The 17,914-nt window shown below is 37.7% G+C and overlaps 1 protein-coding gene across 3 annotated transcripts in view; it reads right to left on the bottom strand.

The window, feature by feature from the left end:
* Positions 1-17,914, bottom strand: part of SLC45A4 (solute carrier family 45 member 4) — an 88,193-nt gene that overhangs the window by 32,655 nt on the left and 37,624 nt on the right. For all 3 annotated transcript variants that reach the window (XM_033011769.2, XM_033011768.2, XM_042785926.1), the window contains exon 2: positions 6,053-6,671. In XM_033011769.2, the coding sequence (XP_032867660.2) occupies positions 6,053-6,296 (244 nt within the window). In that variant the 5' untranslated portion in view covers positions 6,297-6,671. The remainder of the gene's footprint in view (positions 1-6,052; positions 6,672-17,914) is intronic.

Genomic DNA, 17,914 nt, shown 5'->3' with positions numbered 1-17,914 from the left:
AGTGTTACTTAAAGAAAAACAGAACAGTGACATAAAAAAAAGCTCTGTACGTAACAGTTATTGCACAACTGCCAGACCATGTGGCATTTGCCTTAATATGAAAATAAACCAAATAAACCATTTGCTCCTACTGCTCCAGGATTAAAAATCTTAATAGATGCATCGTACCTTTCTTTTTAAAGGTGCCTTTAACACTCTTAACCAAACCTTCCACTAAGGACTAAATGTGTTCAGTAACTGTGCTGCTGTTGATTTGAGGTCAAAAGGTATTTTATGTAAGAGAACAGTGATACATGATATGAAAACCTGACTTGTTGATTAAAAAAATACAATAAAATTAGTCTTACACAACCCCTTAATGGGCACAAAATTAGTCAATAAGTAAAAAGTGATGGGTGGGGAGGTTTTATAGGGCAATTAACATGGGCTTCAGGCACAATATTTGCCATTTTATATATTCCACCACTTGAGATCTGAATACAAACTTTACATGATCCTAAAGACTAGCTTCAAAACTAACAAAGCTGAAAAATGTATTTAAGTGTTTACTATTTAGGTTTTCTGGATCTACTGTAAGTTCAATTCTTGTCTTTAGCTTAGCCGTGTTACTGTCCCCTCTTGGGACAGGTCAGCTCTCAAGCCATTAATTCTTCCAAGGAGGAATTCAAGTCCTGCAATTCACTCTCAGCATCAAATGCAGATATGCTTGGGAGCCCAGATGCAGCTGCATTGTACAGATATTTAACTTCGAGAGTCAAAGACCAGATTACAGCAACTCAAACAGTTTCTTCCAGGTAAGACAAGACACAGCTCAAACAGTTAAAATACAGCTTTGTAGAAAGACAGTTACATACACATATAACCTTAAGATAAATGTAGGCTCTGGCAGAGATGAGGAATAAACTCAACACTTGAGTTAAAATAGAGTCAGTGCTGCTTTATACTGAAGAGCTTCCTCCATCTGCGAGATTTTTTTTTTTTTCCAGCCAGTCTGCCTTTTTTCATTATAGGCAGCCTCTAAAAGCTCATCCAACTCTTTTGTTCCCTTCTCCCCCACCAGTTCTTTAAGGTTTTTAGATTTCCTTTGATCTCAGGCTTAGCCTTAGGAAGACTATCCCTTTCCACACTGAATTGAGTCAGCAACTGATACCTTAATTCCTTTGAAGAAACATACCTAAAAGCTAACTTATCTGTAACATTTTATGCTTGGTTTCTAAATATGTCTCCATAATCTCCTCTCTACCTACATACATTCTTCTCAGACAGGTATCAACACTAAATTTCAATGGGGAGATTCACTACTTCATACTAAAAAGTTCACTCCATAATATTAAATCTCTTCAGCATGACAACCTCTCAGCTACCACTTTGAGATTCCTCAGAATCAGCAGTTTGAATTACTGCTTAACACATTTTTTCCATACTGGCAATTTCACATGAACTAGATTTCAAGACCCTTTAAGCATGGTCTGCTAAGCTTTAGGCTGGAAGGATTTTGAACATTAGATAATAATTTTTTTTCCTGAGATATTATGTCTAAATGCTTTAACTGAGAAATGACAGCCCAACCCCTCTGCTTTTCTACATATACGAGGCACATAAAACACATAGCAACCACAGTATTTTGCTCATTTAAAAGGATATAAAATATAAAAGCATATAATGAGAAATAATTTCTTCTTCAAAGAGAAGTATCCTATGGTATTCTGTTCTCCTTAGCTCAACCTCTCACTTTATTAAAATCTATTAATTAGCACCAAAATACAGTTTTTCCAGAAATGCTATTCCTTAGAGTTATTGCCTAAAAAGAACACCATGCTCAGGGTTAAGCTTGAGCTGACCAACTTCAATATTTAATGGTAGACTAGCTCATGTTTACTACAAGAGCCCATTAACTCCCACAACAAAGCAAAGTAATGACATCACAGATAGGCACTCAGATAGGAAATGTACCAAAATCGAGGGTATTCCTGTACTGTACCAGAGAAACATCCCTCAATTTAAGTGACATTATAAAGGTAAGCAGCACATGTAAACAGTTCATGTTTTTCTTATGCGAATGTACATAGTTTCTTTTTAAAAGCACTAGTGTAATATATTTAATTTATGCAGGGGAACGAGGAACAGTTCTGGTGCTGACAGTCGCTTATGTGCTTATTAACTATTCATAAAACACTCAATAGCATTGGGAAGAGCCTTTGAAGCAACAGTAAAGGCTTGGCAAAGTTTTTATCATATTAAATATAAAACATGAAACTTCATGTTTACAGCTACCACTATTTATTAGACTGACAGCAAGTTTTTCATGCCAAAAGCAGCCACCACCCCAAGTCACAATACAGATTTATTTTTTTTCTTCTGCAGTCCTAATGAAACAAGCATGTGGATCCCACCTTTCAGAACAACTAAAATGGATTTACTGGTTGCACTACAACCCAAATTGTGCTTGAATTACAACTGAAATAACGCTTTAAGCTATTAACAAATAATATAATTTGCTAATTTCAGATTAACAGAAGCCATGTATCGTGATTTCATTGAACAGATTTTTTCAAAAAGCTAACAGTTTCTTTAAGTTTACACCATACCAGTCATCAGTTTCTCCTCACTTTTATTCACTCAGAATTCCTTGCTAAATAATTTTTAAAATATATCCAAACTTTTGATGAACGGTTATGAACTGGAAGGAGTTTTAGAGATTTCATCCTTAGAAGCCAAGTTTTATGATGGAAGAAAATACACTGTCATTTATAAACAACAGCAGGGATTTTAATACCCTCTCATAGATAAACAGCATTAAGTACCAGATGTTTTGGAAGACAGAGGCCTCGTCCTGCTCCTGTGGAGTTTATCATACAGGGCTGAAATGTGACAAGGGAAGCAAACAGTAGCATTAATGCACAGAATATACTCAAAAGTAACACAAAATCACTCTGTTTCTCAAACCTTGGACCAATGAACAAAACCTAGAGCACTGAAGGTGCTGACAGTTTATTTTCTAGTGAAGTTTTAATGATGGCTGCAAGCAACAGTCTATTTAATGGGTCTCAAAAAGGTTAATGAAGATTTCTAGACATCAAAACTTGTGAGAGTGCCAACTAATATAATTTCATATGGAGTCACACCTCCTCTTCTCATAGTCAGCATATTTTTATATCCTCTGAATTCTTCTAAATAAGTTAGCTGCTTCATTTTGAATTCTTAAGGTGAGAAATCAAAAAGCAAGTTAGAATAAAAAAAACACGTAATATATATTTGGCTTTTTCTTGTTGCTAAGCTACTACAGCCCATGTACGAGTACAAGACTGTTCTGGATTTGTAGCTGCATTTCTGGCAAGGCAATGTAACATCAATCTAAAGCATAGCAATAAAGATAAAGATTAAAATTACAAATCAGAACTTATTTCGGTAAGAGTATAGCAGCTCGGGCACTCGCAGACCTTTCCAATTCATAGTATCCATCAATCCAAGCAGCTCTCACTGCTGCTTTTGGTTCTTTTGTTAAGAACTCAAAACTTTAGGAAATTCAAAACACATTGAGAATTCAATTACTGTTGAATTGGAAAGGGAGTACCCAAAGGACTATCAGCTCCATGAGTTGCTGAAATCTCATGCTTTACAGAACAAGTAGGACAGGTTGTTCATCTGCCAAATCATAACTACACCTCTGACCCAGGGTACACAGTGAGTAAAGTCAAATACCTGCAAGCAGAAAGTGTATAACATCATACTAACATGCCTAAGGTTTTAATGGTGGTACCTGATAAAAATCTCAGATTATTTCAGTTCTCAGAGATAAAGAACACAAACACACACCATGAAGCTTAATGGTTAATATTCAACATACATCTGTAAGGCAGTCTTTTTTGCATAGGCAAAATGCTTCTGGTTCTTCAATTTATTATAAGCAAAGTTAGTGGGTTGAATCACCACACTTCCCCAGGTGCCACTTCTCAAAAATAGTTTCTCAAGCCAATTTAATCTCACAGAAAACAACTGAACATTGGTTTTACCAAATCAAGAAACAAAGGGAATATTACAGCAGTTGAGCAGCTATATGCAACCACCTCCAGTGAGGAATAAATATAGCTCATGTTGAGGCAGACAGATGTTGAGGTTGATAAAGGTAAACAGAACCATGTAAGAGGTAATTACCAAACAAGCTAGATAAATCACCCATGAATAACTTAACTCTTTGGTGAATGCAACATTGTTTATTCCCCTGCTGAGGGAACATAAGCCAGAGCACAAAGATTTCATTTCGTTCCTAAAGCGCTAACATTTGTAACCAGCTACCTCCAGTTCTTATCTCCATGGCATGGAACATCACCATTGCATCCCCACATTTTGCATTGCTTTGTTGATCTGCCAGCTTTTCTAGAAGTGAGAGCTCTTTTCTTTCCTTCCCCCAAATCCCAATGTTATTTTGATCACTGGGGTTAGGGAAGGAAGGGAAGAGATATTTCTCAATTATCTGGAGGAAACAGATCTGCTAAAAGAGCTCACAAAAGAAACGTAAACTAGTAGACTGGTCAGCAATTAAGAGAATGGTTTATTTATACTGTCTGACCTTACTCTATGGTAAGGTAAAGCCAGTTTCTTTAAACATTTTAAACATCCAAGTGCCAGCACAAACGAGAAAGCAAACCAAAAAGTGCAGGTCACTTGCAAAACCAGGGGCTTGCTCCATGCAAAGCAGGATGCAAGTTTTTATATTCATGGTAGACAGAAATTGAACCAACACTGCTAGTACAAATTACTTCAGGTCAAAATGTCAATTTCCCCAAAAGATAAAACCTCAAAAGTTATGGACATTATAAACATCCCTGGATGAAGTTGCATATGTTTTATTCAGCAAGTCAGGTTGATGAGAAAGCTTCTATTTGGGGAAGACTTAGAATCTATTTTAACTATGCCACCAATAGATCAAAAAAGGTCATTTGATGAGCTCTGAAAACAAACATTTTCAGGAAAACTTGGAGGCATAACTCATCAGCATCTCTCACAGCACTAACTGCACTTATTAATCCCTCTATTGATTCCAAAGAAATGGACTAGTTTCATAGGAAAGCACATTAACTGCAGGAAAACTGCACCAAAGAATTTATATTGCACGCTCACAAGTTCAATCTCTTCTGTCCTTTTGTCACATCAAATACAAAAATATAGATGTTTCATTTGAGATGCAAATCTTGCAATGTTAAAATAATGCTGTAAATAGTATTCAATAAACATTATTTTAGAGAATTGGTCAAGTGCTTCTGTTTGACCATAACTGAGCATGCTGTAAGGCACAACTGCATGTATAAGCCAAAGCAAACATAATATGCATATGTTATATATACACTTACACAGTGCACACACATCGTTGGTTTATTCACTCATGAAAGCACGCACAATCCAGTACTTTGTTTCATGTAATGTTTTCTGCTATCTGATAGAAAACATGATTTTCTGCATTTGATAAAGGTAACACCAGATACTGTTGATACTGTAAGCAGTTTATTGGAAACCTAATTACAGTACTTGCCACAAAATTTAACACTGTCTGCTCCTACTCTAAACCCCCATCTAAAGTTATTGCTATCATAACTTATTTATATGTATTCATGTGACAGATCAATCACATAAAAGACTCACTAGGTGAAATAAATGCAGTATTCCACAAGTAGTAGGGAACACCAGTCTGTTAATTCTAAAGTACTGTAACATGAAACTTTTCCTCATAAATGAGGAGAGCCTCACTGCAATATTTTATAGTCTAATGTTTCTAGGACACTTACCTTTTACTAAAGAATTTTAGACTTATATCAGGTTAAAATTTTTACAGAGAAAAGCAATATCAGACAGAAGGTGAATGAATACAGAAATCCTTCCCACTTCAACATGGTTGTCCAGCTGAATCTGTGGCATAGCTAATAGTGGAAAAAAAACAAAATCTATTTTGCCTTATGTATTTTTAGTTGGTAGACCCCACTTCCCTCTTCCTCCGACTTCAATCAATGCAAAAGTATATAGAAAGTTTCAATTAACAGAAATGAGAATTACTTACCAATCTGTAACAATACAGGTGTTACCAAAGCTGTCTCCATGGCGTAACAAAATTCCCTGCCAAACATTACTGCACCATGCATCACCCACAGGCGTATTGGTATCCGGTCTATGGATCCTTCACTAATGGTCTCCTCCCCACTTTCATTCTCCTTGTTTTCTGTTTTCTGAAGCTGTACCACAGGTAGATCTTGAACTTGCATAGATTCCGAGTCAGCATTCTGGGGAGCCATTTTCATTACCATAAAAAATATATATATTTGTTATATCTATATAAATAATACTACCATAACTCCACGAACAAGTTAAGGTGTCTTCTCTTTCAGCTTCTGTTCCTCAGGCAAGTAATGCTTATATTCCTCTTGTACAAACAGGTATCTTGCAACTTCTTGTATAGATACGAGACATTAAGAATGAAAAGCTATTTGGTAGGAATTTCAACATATGGCTTGCTGGTTTACTGTGAGTTAGAGTTAAAAATCCATAATTGCCATTCAGTTAATACCAGTTTCATAATTATTATTGAAGAAGTGCTGAAGTTGTTATTCTTGCTACAGAGGGGTGGAAAGGCGACACAAAGAGGTGCTCCACTGTTAATCCCCATCGAGTGGCTGATTAATCTGCAACAAAGAGCAAGCATTTAAAAATTTCAATAGCATTTTTCAGGATATTGTGCCCCCCCCCCCTTAACCATATACCCTATTTCCTGCTTAATGCTTTCTATTGTCCTTGCCTATTGTAGGGTCTTTTATTCCACATTCCCTCCTACCTCTGGACTTTCCATTGAAATGCAGTTACTCCTCATATTTAAATGATCCTTAACTGTACTCATAAGTTCCTCCTGTTTATGGTCCTACGTGAAGTCACAGAAGAATATTATCAGTGTATTTGTCTGAGATCCTCAGAACATCAAGCATAAGACCAACAAATTCTGGGAAATTTAATGCAGGTTCCATTTCAGAAATAGCATAGGATATTCCAGTACTATGCCAGGAAGATGATTCATCAATTACCATTTACTCACTGGCCACACAGACATCTCCGTTTAGACTTTTGGAAGCTGCCAATTACTTTGCAGTAATTATCACACCATCCTATAATGAAGATATTCCTCAAAGCAAGCATGAGCAAAAATAAGATATGAGGAAGATACCTTTAAGGATTGATATTTAAATATTTAAACTTTTAAGGAAGATATACATAGCATATGCATCTGTCTTCACTTTCTGCACACAAGACCAAAGCATCTTACTCCCACATCCTATGAGTCTTCTAAAGTCCACGAAAGTAGAATGGTACAATATGTTCCACCATAGATTAAAATTATTAAAATACATTCCAATCAGTTAAGAGAAGCTCCTCCTGTATTTCCCCCTCTTTTGTGCCACAAAGTCTAAGCAGACATATATACTGTACCACGTCAATCAAAATGTGTTTAAGCACTTAGGAGAAAGAAAGCAAGCCTTTACAAGAAGTCAGATTACATAATGTTTGTACTAGAAGGATGCATATTAACATCTGGGTACACAGTGTGACTGAACTATCCCAGGACAAAACTCCTCGGGGGTATGGTTCCACAAGAGGCTGGCTCTGGCAGCAAAGCTGGCTGAAGAAGTCCCCATGCAGCAGTTCCCTGCCCCTTCAGTTGTGGCAACAAAAACTCTTTGTGGGCTAGAGCATAAACCAAATCATTAAGCAGTGAACCTAAAAATGAGTCTTAAGAAAAAGATGACATGTTTGGGGTTTAAAACACATCATAATAGCAACTCGTGTTTCTGCATGACCCAACACACACTGACGAAAAGTGCAGCACAGGAACATCATCTTGAGCTCTCCCTCCTGCTGATACCCTCCTTCGTGCTGTACCCACAGTGCGTTTATTGTGTTTATTTTGTTCTTCCATTCAAAAGCATCTTTTCTGGTCTCAGCTTTTTCTGCTCTCAGGCTCCTCAAGATTACTGGAGGTCTCCAATTTGTTCACCTCAATAATTTAATACTATACTTTGCTTTGGAGCTAATCAAACCTTTAAATCACATGAGAGAAAATAACTTACTGAACACAAGCGCTATAAGTCAAGTTTTAAATTCCAAGTTTTAATCTATAAACATTAAATGGCTCAAAATAAAAAGGACCCCAGAAAAGCATTTCGCCAGCCACTCAGAATTAACAGGAGGATTTGAGATGCAGTGCCCAGTGTTACTGAATTATAGCACAGACAGGATTCAAGTTCTTCATAAGCACCTTGTTTTTATAAAGGTTTTTCTTTCCACCAGTCAGGGTTTGAATTTGCTAAGCATGCAGAGTTCATTTGCCTCCTTCCGGTAGTTAGCAGAGTGTTGAATTCGCATCAGGAGGGGGAAAGGATGTGATTCTCTTTGCTTTGGTGTCTGAGGTTTCAATTCAATCTTTGAAGGGCTATAATAAAGTTAAGCACTGTGTGTATTTAAAAACCCCACACATCTACTTTTCATAATACGAGTTCTGGGTGAGTAAAACCTACCAAATACAGGTTCCAGACGAGGAGCAATTATTTTAATTACAGACTAGTCATAAAATGTTTAATTGCTGGCAGACTCAGGCAAAATTACATTCAGTACCATTTAAAAGTTTACATATCAGCTCTTACTCAGAAATCACTCAGAACATGTGTGCTGTACTACAGACTAAGGGTCATGGATAACACTCCTGTACAAGAAGGCTTTAAAGTCTAGTGTTTTCTTCTGCTTAATTTCCCCTCCTGTCACTGTCTATGAAGGATTTAACTCAATTTGCCTAAGCACCTCATTTAATACGCAGCTACAGGGTAGCAGAATGTGGCATGGAAAGGAAGGCAGCTCATCACACCAGAATGTTTTATGATGCACTGGGGCAGCCTGCATACACAAGAAGAATGATACCAGGCTGGGAGCATTTGTCACCAGAAAGGATAAAGAGGCAGGACAAAAGAGATTTGAGATATCTGAGATTTAGCCTATTTGAGCAAGACTCTTAAGGGATGACTGAAAAAGTTATTCTTGAAGTGGAAGATGATGGGGAACGATCAGATAATTTAAGAGACAGGAATAATGGATGATGGATGGAGGTAGACTTTGAAGCCGTAATTGACACAGATAAGAACAGTGTATTTTAAACATGCCAGAAAAAGCAGTTACAGTATTCATCTGCAATAGCAAGAGGCACAATGGACAGGTTTTATCTAAAGGAACAGAGAATTACTGTTCCATTATGCCAATTTTGTGGTAAGCATGCTAGTCTTCCTGAAGCACTTTCATCTGACTCCAAGTGCATGTCTGGTACAGGAGCCAGAGAATAACAAGAGCCTCTCAGAAAGGTCTTCCAGTTCTTTCCCAAGTCCTGCTAGGTTGTGTTCATACTGATTTTAGACTGATCCAGATTCTGCTGCTGCTTTTTCCAAGTTCATTTTGAATTTGGCAAGTTTGAATAGGGGCATTCTTCCTTATCAAAAAGGGAGACAAATTAATTTACCTGCTGAAGTAAATATTACCGAAGCTTTTATGCAGCGAAGTACTCCAAACTAAGTGGCATCTAAAGAAGAGCTGGATTAAAATACCAGAGGGCATGCTCCCATGTCCGCATCCAGCACACTTTTATGTTTGTTGGCTAGTAAAACCAAACCTTATTTGACAATAATTTTTTAAAATTGTAGTATTGAATATCAATGGTAATTTCCAATACAGTCCCCTTTACTCATGTGGTTTGGTTCAAAGGCCTTACTGCATGGAGTCCACCTAAGAAATAGGCCAGCCTTATTTTTTTAAAGAAGTGATGAATTAGGCTTACACTTTACCTGTCAGTCAAGCAGACTAGGTACTATGAAAGCTGGCACCCCTTCCCCAAACAGATGTCAAGAGGTAAAAGATTTCAGAAAGACAGCTTCCCTTTCATCTGTACTTTTCTGACCATCCAGCCATGCAGCAGCTAAACAAAATAATTTTAAAAAGTAAACTGGCACATGAGGCAGCATTTATCTCAGGAAGCTGAGATCATGTCCCTCATTCTGCCATGCACTCTCATCATACTTTCCATAAAGTTTTGAAAGGAATTTTCATGACTAACAGAATAAGGAAGTAGAATGAAGAATTTCAGCCACACAAAGAGGTTCATGTTGGGCATTGTACAGAGGTTGGATATGAAGATAAGTTTAGATACAGAAATATTCCTGATCTTGCAAAGTGTTTATGGGAGGAAGGGACTGATTACACTAGCTCTTCAACCTAATTGCGCGTTTTACTTTGACCTTTGGCCACACTGCAACAATGACAAAACCTATAAAGCAGTGCTTACTATTTCAACATAACAGGCAAGTAATATATTCTGAAAACTAATCTGTAAGCAAAATTTTATAAAAGCTGTTCAAATTGCTTGTAATCTTATCCGTTATATCTTTAGGGATAAGTCATGACTGTGTGATGCACAAAACATTACAGGCTTGACAAGATTATCACAATGATCTTGCACCTCAAATAGGTAGCGTTCACAGACAAAACACATGAACTATAGAACCACCACAGGAAAATTACTGCCTTTCTTTAGGGTTTTCCAAAGAGGAAGAGTTAACTAGGTCCTATTTGTGGCCCACAAAATTCAATGGTTTTCTTTTCCCTAGCAAGCACTAAGATGCTAGAGATGCACAAAAAGCTCATGGTAGACAGATATGCAATACGGTGCCTTGGTCAAATGACTTCTGTCACACTTCTCAGTGTATTTTGTAAATTTAGGACTTAGAGGTCGACAAGCAGTGTTTTTTGCATTTGTGATACCATCTTCTGGAGGTCAGAAAATTGGTAGTACACCCATCAATACCAAAATAATCGCAGTTAACAGTGATCCTGCTCAAATCTTTTGAGTCTATTTTTAATGCATGTTTCCAGATATCTCTTGCTATCAAGGAATAGTAACGTACTGTTCAACAAGCAACTAGATTTTCTGAACCAGTGCCAAAGCATATGACTTTACCTGAAACTTGCTGCATACTCCATAGCTTAGTCACACACATACTTTATTGACCAGTAATAAAGCTTGGCAAGTAGATTAGAGTTAAATGGGCCCAACTGGATACCATGAGAAGATTTCAAATCTTCAGGAGGGCTTTCTTCCTCTGAAGTCATTAAGCAATCATTAAAGCATTTATTGGTGTAAGAAACAATTCATTTCAACAGGGTAGGTGTGTACCAGTTAAAATCCCAAGTCCTGAAGGGAAAAATTAGCACAGCATAAGAGAAACTGGAATGAGCAAACTGAAAAGGACAGAATCAGTTCTGTCCAAACACTATTGACTATCTAAGGGAACAAGGCAGGAATTGGGCAGAGGCAAACTATCCCTCCCTCCCTCTCATCCTGGTCTTTAAAGTTTATTGCATTAACTAACAATCACTTAACTAGCCCTCTCTTGTCTTCATGATCTGCCTCATTATTTTCTATTACATGCAAATATACACATTGATCAGTTTCCTCAAATCGTGGTGAAGAGCTGCATTCAGTTTTGCTTCACAGGAATTGTTTTCTAGTGACGAAGGAAATACTCCAGCTCAAAGATGCTACAGTTTAAAAGTTCTACCTTCTTGACCCTGAAAGGAACAATGAAGAGACACTTTGAGCCATCATTACATACAAATGTATCTTCACTGTTTACCACTCACTTAAAATAGCTAAGAAGCAATTCTTACAGAATTTAACTGGGCTTTAAATTACTCTGGTCACAGTTGTCATTGGATGATGTTCTGCATGAGACATCAGGAAAACCATAAACAACAAAAAACCCAGTGTGGGTGTACTTCTACTTCATGAAATATTCAAATGATTAGAAGTGTAAGAGTCCAGAAGCTGCCAGTCTAATAGAACAATATTTTTTTTTCCTCCCCAAGTCTTACACCTTACCCTCCTTCAATTCTTCAGTGAGTATACCCAACAGACACACATGCTAGTAATCATACTATTTCACCAGTGAATCATGTTAAGCTGGCAAGTCTGTAATTGCCCAGTCATTGAATTTATTTGCCAAATACTTAACTTTTCTGCCAGGTTGGTTTATGCTAAGGTTTTCAAGTAATCTGGCCATCTCTTGAAAAGTCACCTAGACTGATTTAAGTACAGCTTTAATATTAGCATTAGAAAGAAAGGCATTCTGAGTTTATCTGGCTTTTTCTCAGACTAAATAAATGTTTGGCTGAACACTTCTACGTGTTGCAGACAAACAGCACTTATTATTCCTTCTATGATTAAATGCAAAATGGACACCGAGTTCTGCTTCAGCATCTAACTGGCTTGCAAAATGATACATCATTTGGACTTGTGCATTTTCAAGAGAAAAATGGCATTTATCCAAAGATAATTACTAATGTTTTGAGTTCAAATCCTCTGGTGCTCCACCATGCCAATAGACAAATAGCATATTGCTGTGATAGAGCAGCTCTTAAAGGCAAGGCTGACCTTCATCCATCTGCAAGTATGGCTATACTACCTCACAAAAATTTGTCAATTCTCAAAATACATTAAAAGTGATTCTATAAAATGCCAATCCAACAGATTTTGTACAGAGGACTCCTCCACAATTTTGTTCTACACGCCTGCAATAGGGACAGCAGCTTCCCCTACAGAGGTAGCAGCAGCTGAAACCAGATAGATACTCCTTGCAGTACAAACCCGATCACAGCTTCAAATCATAACAGCAAACTATATTATTGCTGTCAAGGGTAGTTTTGTTTTACAGTCAGCTGCTTGCATAGGAATATCACATAAAATGCATTATCAGCTTATACGGCTTACACCAAGATTTCTCAATTACTTTAAACTGGCATAAACAAGTACTTCCCCTAAAAGCAGCAGTCTGTTCTTCCTTTTCTTTGCCCCAGGTTCCTTACTCCCACCCCTTCCTGCACAGCCACACCAGCATCTAAGTAGTGAACCAGGCAGTGTAACTGATCTAGGCTGGAAACTAAGCCAACAAAAAACATGTCCAAGAAGCTATAAAAATTCCTTTTAGTCGGGTTGGTTTTGTCTGATTACATGGCTGCACGGATCCATACCAACATAACAGGGGAAGGGAAGAACAGGAGCAACTACCAGTATAACTTTGGGTAGCAATACACAAAGCCAGTGTGAAGTTGCAGCTGACAGAGGACAAGTTGTCAGTGGATCCCTGCAGCCACAACATCAAAAAGCAGACTCACCTGCCTAGCTCAAGACACCTCCTTTTCAGAAGGATCTTCAGTCATGCTGTGAGAACTATCACGTATTCTGCCTCCTAGTACTCACCAGATGCAAGGCAGAATACCACTTGCTTAGCCAACAGGCAGCTATTTTCTCCCCAGTTGTTTTGTGGCTCTGTTGCTAATTATTAGCAGCTGTTTATAGTAACAGAACTGGCCACAGGGGAAGTTTCTTTGGCCCATGTCACAACTCAAGTGTTCTGCCACTGCAGTAGGAAGAAAAGCATCTAGAAAACATACCTAGAGTTTTTGGCCCAACTGCACAAATGTGCTCAACTGATCTACTTGCAGTTCAGCAAAGGGGCTGTATCCTTCCATGGTCTGATTAAGTTATTCCTTCATAAAAGTTTAGACTGAAAAAAAATCCTGTGACTTTCTAGAAGCACCATCATATGAGTCATGAGGCCTTTGGTTCAAAAGGGCAGCAGTTATAGACAGGTAGCTGTCTAAATTCACATTAAGACTTCTCACATAGTTAAATGCAAACAGAATTTTAGCTACTGCTTTCAAAAAACAGAACTGTATTAACCCTATTGAAGGGGGAAAACTATATTTGTTTTTAAAAATGCAATTATACCACATACTAATCAGTGCCATATGTGAGCAATATTACTCCAGATGCTGAGAGGAAATTCAACCTCTAATTTTAAAATAGTCTTAAACTGGACTAACCTGTTTTGAGTCACTAAAAGCCTGCCAAAGGAAAAAAGTTAAGGGTAACTGGGTGCAGTAAAGAACCACATTTAACATGTCCTAACATTTAATTTATCATTCAGGTAATCAAAGGCATTGAAACACAATGGCATAAACCAGTTTGTTCTACAAGGATACCATGCCTAAGCAACCCTACAACTGACACCAAATGAAAGCTTAGATGAGATTTTTAACAAGTTCATCTTGAAACCTGAGATTTAAAAAAAAAAAAAAGTCATTGGAACCAGCACAGTGCTTTTGCATCATGACCTACTTTTGAGGCTACAACACAATTTAGGCCACCAAAGCAAGGTCTGGGAGGGGGGGAAAAAATCATTCTGCAGCTCATTGCAAATGAAGATGATATGGAGCAATCCACCTGACATGGAGAAGCAGCATTTTTGTCACTTCTTCCAATGCAAACTTTTGACTGTTCTCAGGACTCCTCACACACTGCAATCCAGTTGACTTTTACAACCTCTGCCTTGTTGCTTATGCTGAGGCATAACTTTTGAAAAAATATATTAATTGAAGAGAAGCAAATGATTCTGATAGCTCTCCTACTATTAAGGCTGAACATCTGACATCCTCCACTCCCCATGAAAATATCCAAACAATGACACCCCCCTCCAAATGTAAGAGCAAGAGTGTGTTCATTTGGAAAGGGTTAATGAAGACTTGTTGCACCCTTCCCTCAGTATGCATGTGAAATTCCAGAAATTATTAAAACCTGACATAAACAGGCTTCCAACTCCAGCCCTACCAATATTAAAATCTTCCACAGGGTTTCCTGCCTACTTCTTTCCATAAAACATGGCCTTCACTAGAAGTCCCCTTGTTTCTTCAGACCCTCTTTCCACCCCCTTCCTTCCAGCTTACTCAGAAGATGACCAAGAGTAAGATTTTGGCTCATGCTGAACGACCTGGTGATACAGTCACAGATGACAATCTGTGCATGACAAACTCCTCTGATGGGCCCTTTTCCTGCCCAGACATGCAGGAAGGAGTAGAAAGCTTAAGACACAAGGAGGAGAGATGAAGGTCCTCACGACATCAGGGAGAACATCTCTGTAAGTCAGTACTATTTCCTCATGCTTGATATGTTGGGGGCCAATGTAATTTCCCCAGCCTGATCATATTACTGGGAAAAAGATGTAGGAAACTATGGGTCTTTACAAAATTCAACAATTCTGGGAAGCCATCTTTTTAAAATGGATCCAGAATTTAATGTGAGAGACTTTATCCACTGGATTGGATATTATACTGCTCCCTAAAGGCACAGGCTGTTACTAATATCAGATCAGATTACATTGTTAAATCACTGCTGCTACTGTTTTTAGTAGGAAATACTTTATTTTCTTAAACTTGGGAGATAGCATTATCTGATTAAACTTATTTTTTGTTTTACTGCTAGGTAAAAAACTTTGTATGCTTCTGTTACCTTCATGTTTATTAATGCAGATACATTAAGTAAGTAAACAGGTAAGGTGGTATGGGCATAAATAGCAATAGAGAAGCCTTCCCAGCTAGTGAAAAACAGGGGACCAGTGATGCTGGTAAAACAGGCACTAAGAAGCAGTTTCACACTACAGGCAAGACACAGGCATGTCTTATTGGTGACAGCTGGATCTCCAAGTATCAGGTTCCACACCCAAAATTAGATAAAGGTTAAGGGCAAGATAGCAAGCACTAACAGCTAAGTACTTTCAAAACCAAAAATTAACAACCTAGCCACCACATAAACACAAAGAACTCAGACTCACAGGGATGGAGATCACTCAGGCCAGTATGCAAATATGTTATGGTCTGACACCACTGCAAATAACTTTCACTAAAAAAAAAAAATCCACTAATTTGGTCAGATAGGTACAGTCAAACTTCAATCTGGCACAAGCTAAGTCTGGCCTATCTTAAACATTGCCTACTAAAAGATCCTCAAGTTCTTAAACCATGTTGAACACAAGAGTTATCTCCCATCAGAATTAAATTGATTCATTCCCTGTCTCAGTGAGGTAGGACAACACAGGAAAACAAAAATAAGGCTATCATCAGGGAACATCTTAATACATTACCAAGTGGATTAACTAGAACAATCTTACCTTCCTGCAGAAGGAAGGACAATGCCTAACCCAGTGGGGCTGGTGGTGCAAGAATAATCCTAATTATCAGTACATCATTGCTACAAGCATTTTTTTTTTTTTTGTTACAAGTTATTTCACCAAGGCTGTCCTCCTGATTACAGTGTGGGAAATTAAGTATACCAGTGTAATGATTTTCAAATCACTCTCCAGAATGAGCAATACTTTAATAGGTTGAGACTAGTGTTTTGCATGAATATTCATCCATTGAGAGTCAAGCCCGGACCAATTACTTAGTGTGTATATGCAAAGTTAAATATTTCTTGCAGATATTACAGTACCTACAATGAAGAGCACAATATTTTATTTTCATGTACTGGCATTTGAACCAATATATTCACTGCTCTGAAAATTTGCAGGCCGTTTTTTTTTCAGGCTGTGAATGCTTAAGAAACCCAAATACTGCCAAAGTATGTATTAGACAATTACAGAAGCTATTCAATAGATCAAGACAAAAAAAGAGCACAGCATATATCTTCATAAGATGACTTCCTCTAGCATATCATTAACATCTGCAAAGTCAAATTCATTGGAATTATCTCCAATTACCAGTCCCTAAACGCATTACCATCATTCAATCTCAGAAAACTGTTAAAGCAAGCTTTTGAAAGCATCCATAGAATTTTGTTCACCCTCTAACACAGATGGGGAAGTTAGGTTTTGGCCGGATTTTGCTAACTCTGAGGAAATAATTACTCTCCCTCAGAAAAAACAGAACAACACAGAAGAGGGTTTCTCATATTTCAGATTCTCCAAAGGGTTTGTAAACAACTATATATAACTGGTTATATCATTGTGCACTAAATATTCTCATTTTACTTTCTTTGAGTGGACTCACAGATCAAACTGGAACAGAATCCCAGTGATAGCTTGGTAATAAGCAACTGTTTACAGCTTAACCTGCAGTTTGGCCCTGCACCAATTCAGCATGATTGCTAGAAACTGTCTCTTATCAGCATAAAGGACATCCCTTCCCCATCTTCCCCACCCCAGCTTCACGTAGCTTCCCTCCATCTGGGCCAAGTAAAATATTCCAACATCCCCTGATGAAGTGTTAAATGGAGCTGACCACTATAGTATTGAAACAAAGGAATAAAAGGTGTTTAGAGATAATTTTTTCTTTCTTACTTCCTCCCTGGCATGAAGGAGGCCTGCTTCCTCCTAAAGCGCTGAAAAGGGTGCAGTAAAATAGCTGCTCCTCAGCCACATGACCTCAAGCCTGGGATGCATTAGGTGGTGCTAACAGAGGAAAAGAGCTATAGGTTAGAGCAGCAGTTTTATAGTGCAGCACCTTTGGTAAACATCTTCAGTGGCTCCTTTTGAAGCACAAGTTATTACAAGCAAGCACTGAGAAAGCACACACCATAAAAAGTATAGCTAGAACACTCAAGCAGATCCCTGCTCCAGTTTCAGACTGTCCCAGATGACATAATGACAGACATGTTTATGTTCATTGCCACGAAGTATAGCTACTTGATTTAGTTTCTCAATCATTTAAAACATTTGAATCGACCTAGCAGTGATGCATAACTTGTATATTTTAAGCAAGGTGTAAGAAAGAATCAAAAGTAAGAATCTCCTCCTAACATCAATAACTAACAAAATTAATAAACCTTAAGAATACCAGAGAAATACTGTTTAGCCAATAATACGGATAAGTCAGTTCTTAGAAGGGTTGCATCACCACACTGATTTCAGACCATATTTAATAACAATACAGTAAGAACTTCTACCAACAGTACTTTAAGCAAAGTAGGCGAAACATACCATTTAAGAGTTATACCTTCTCAGAGAAAGAAATA

This window comes from Tyto alba, unplaced genomic scaffold (assembly GCF_018691265.1).
Source record: "Tyto alba isolate M040663 unplaced genomic scaffold, T.alba_DEE_v4.0 Super-Scaffold_9, whole genome shotgun sequence".
NCBI lineage: Eukaryota > Metazoa > Chordata > Aves > Strigiformes > Tytonidae > Tyto > Tyto alba.
The sequence above is the reverse complement of the archived record's forward strand: the minus strand, read 5'-3'. Positions and strand labels throughout refer to the sequence as shown.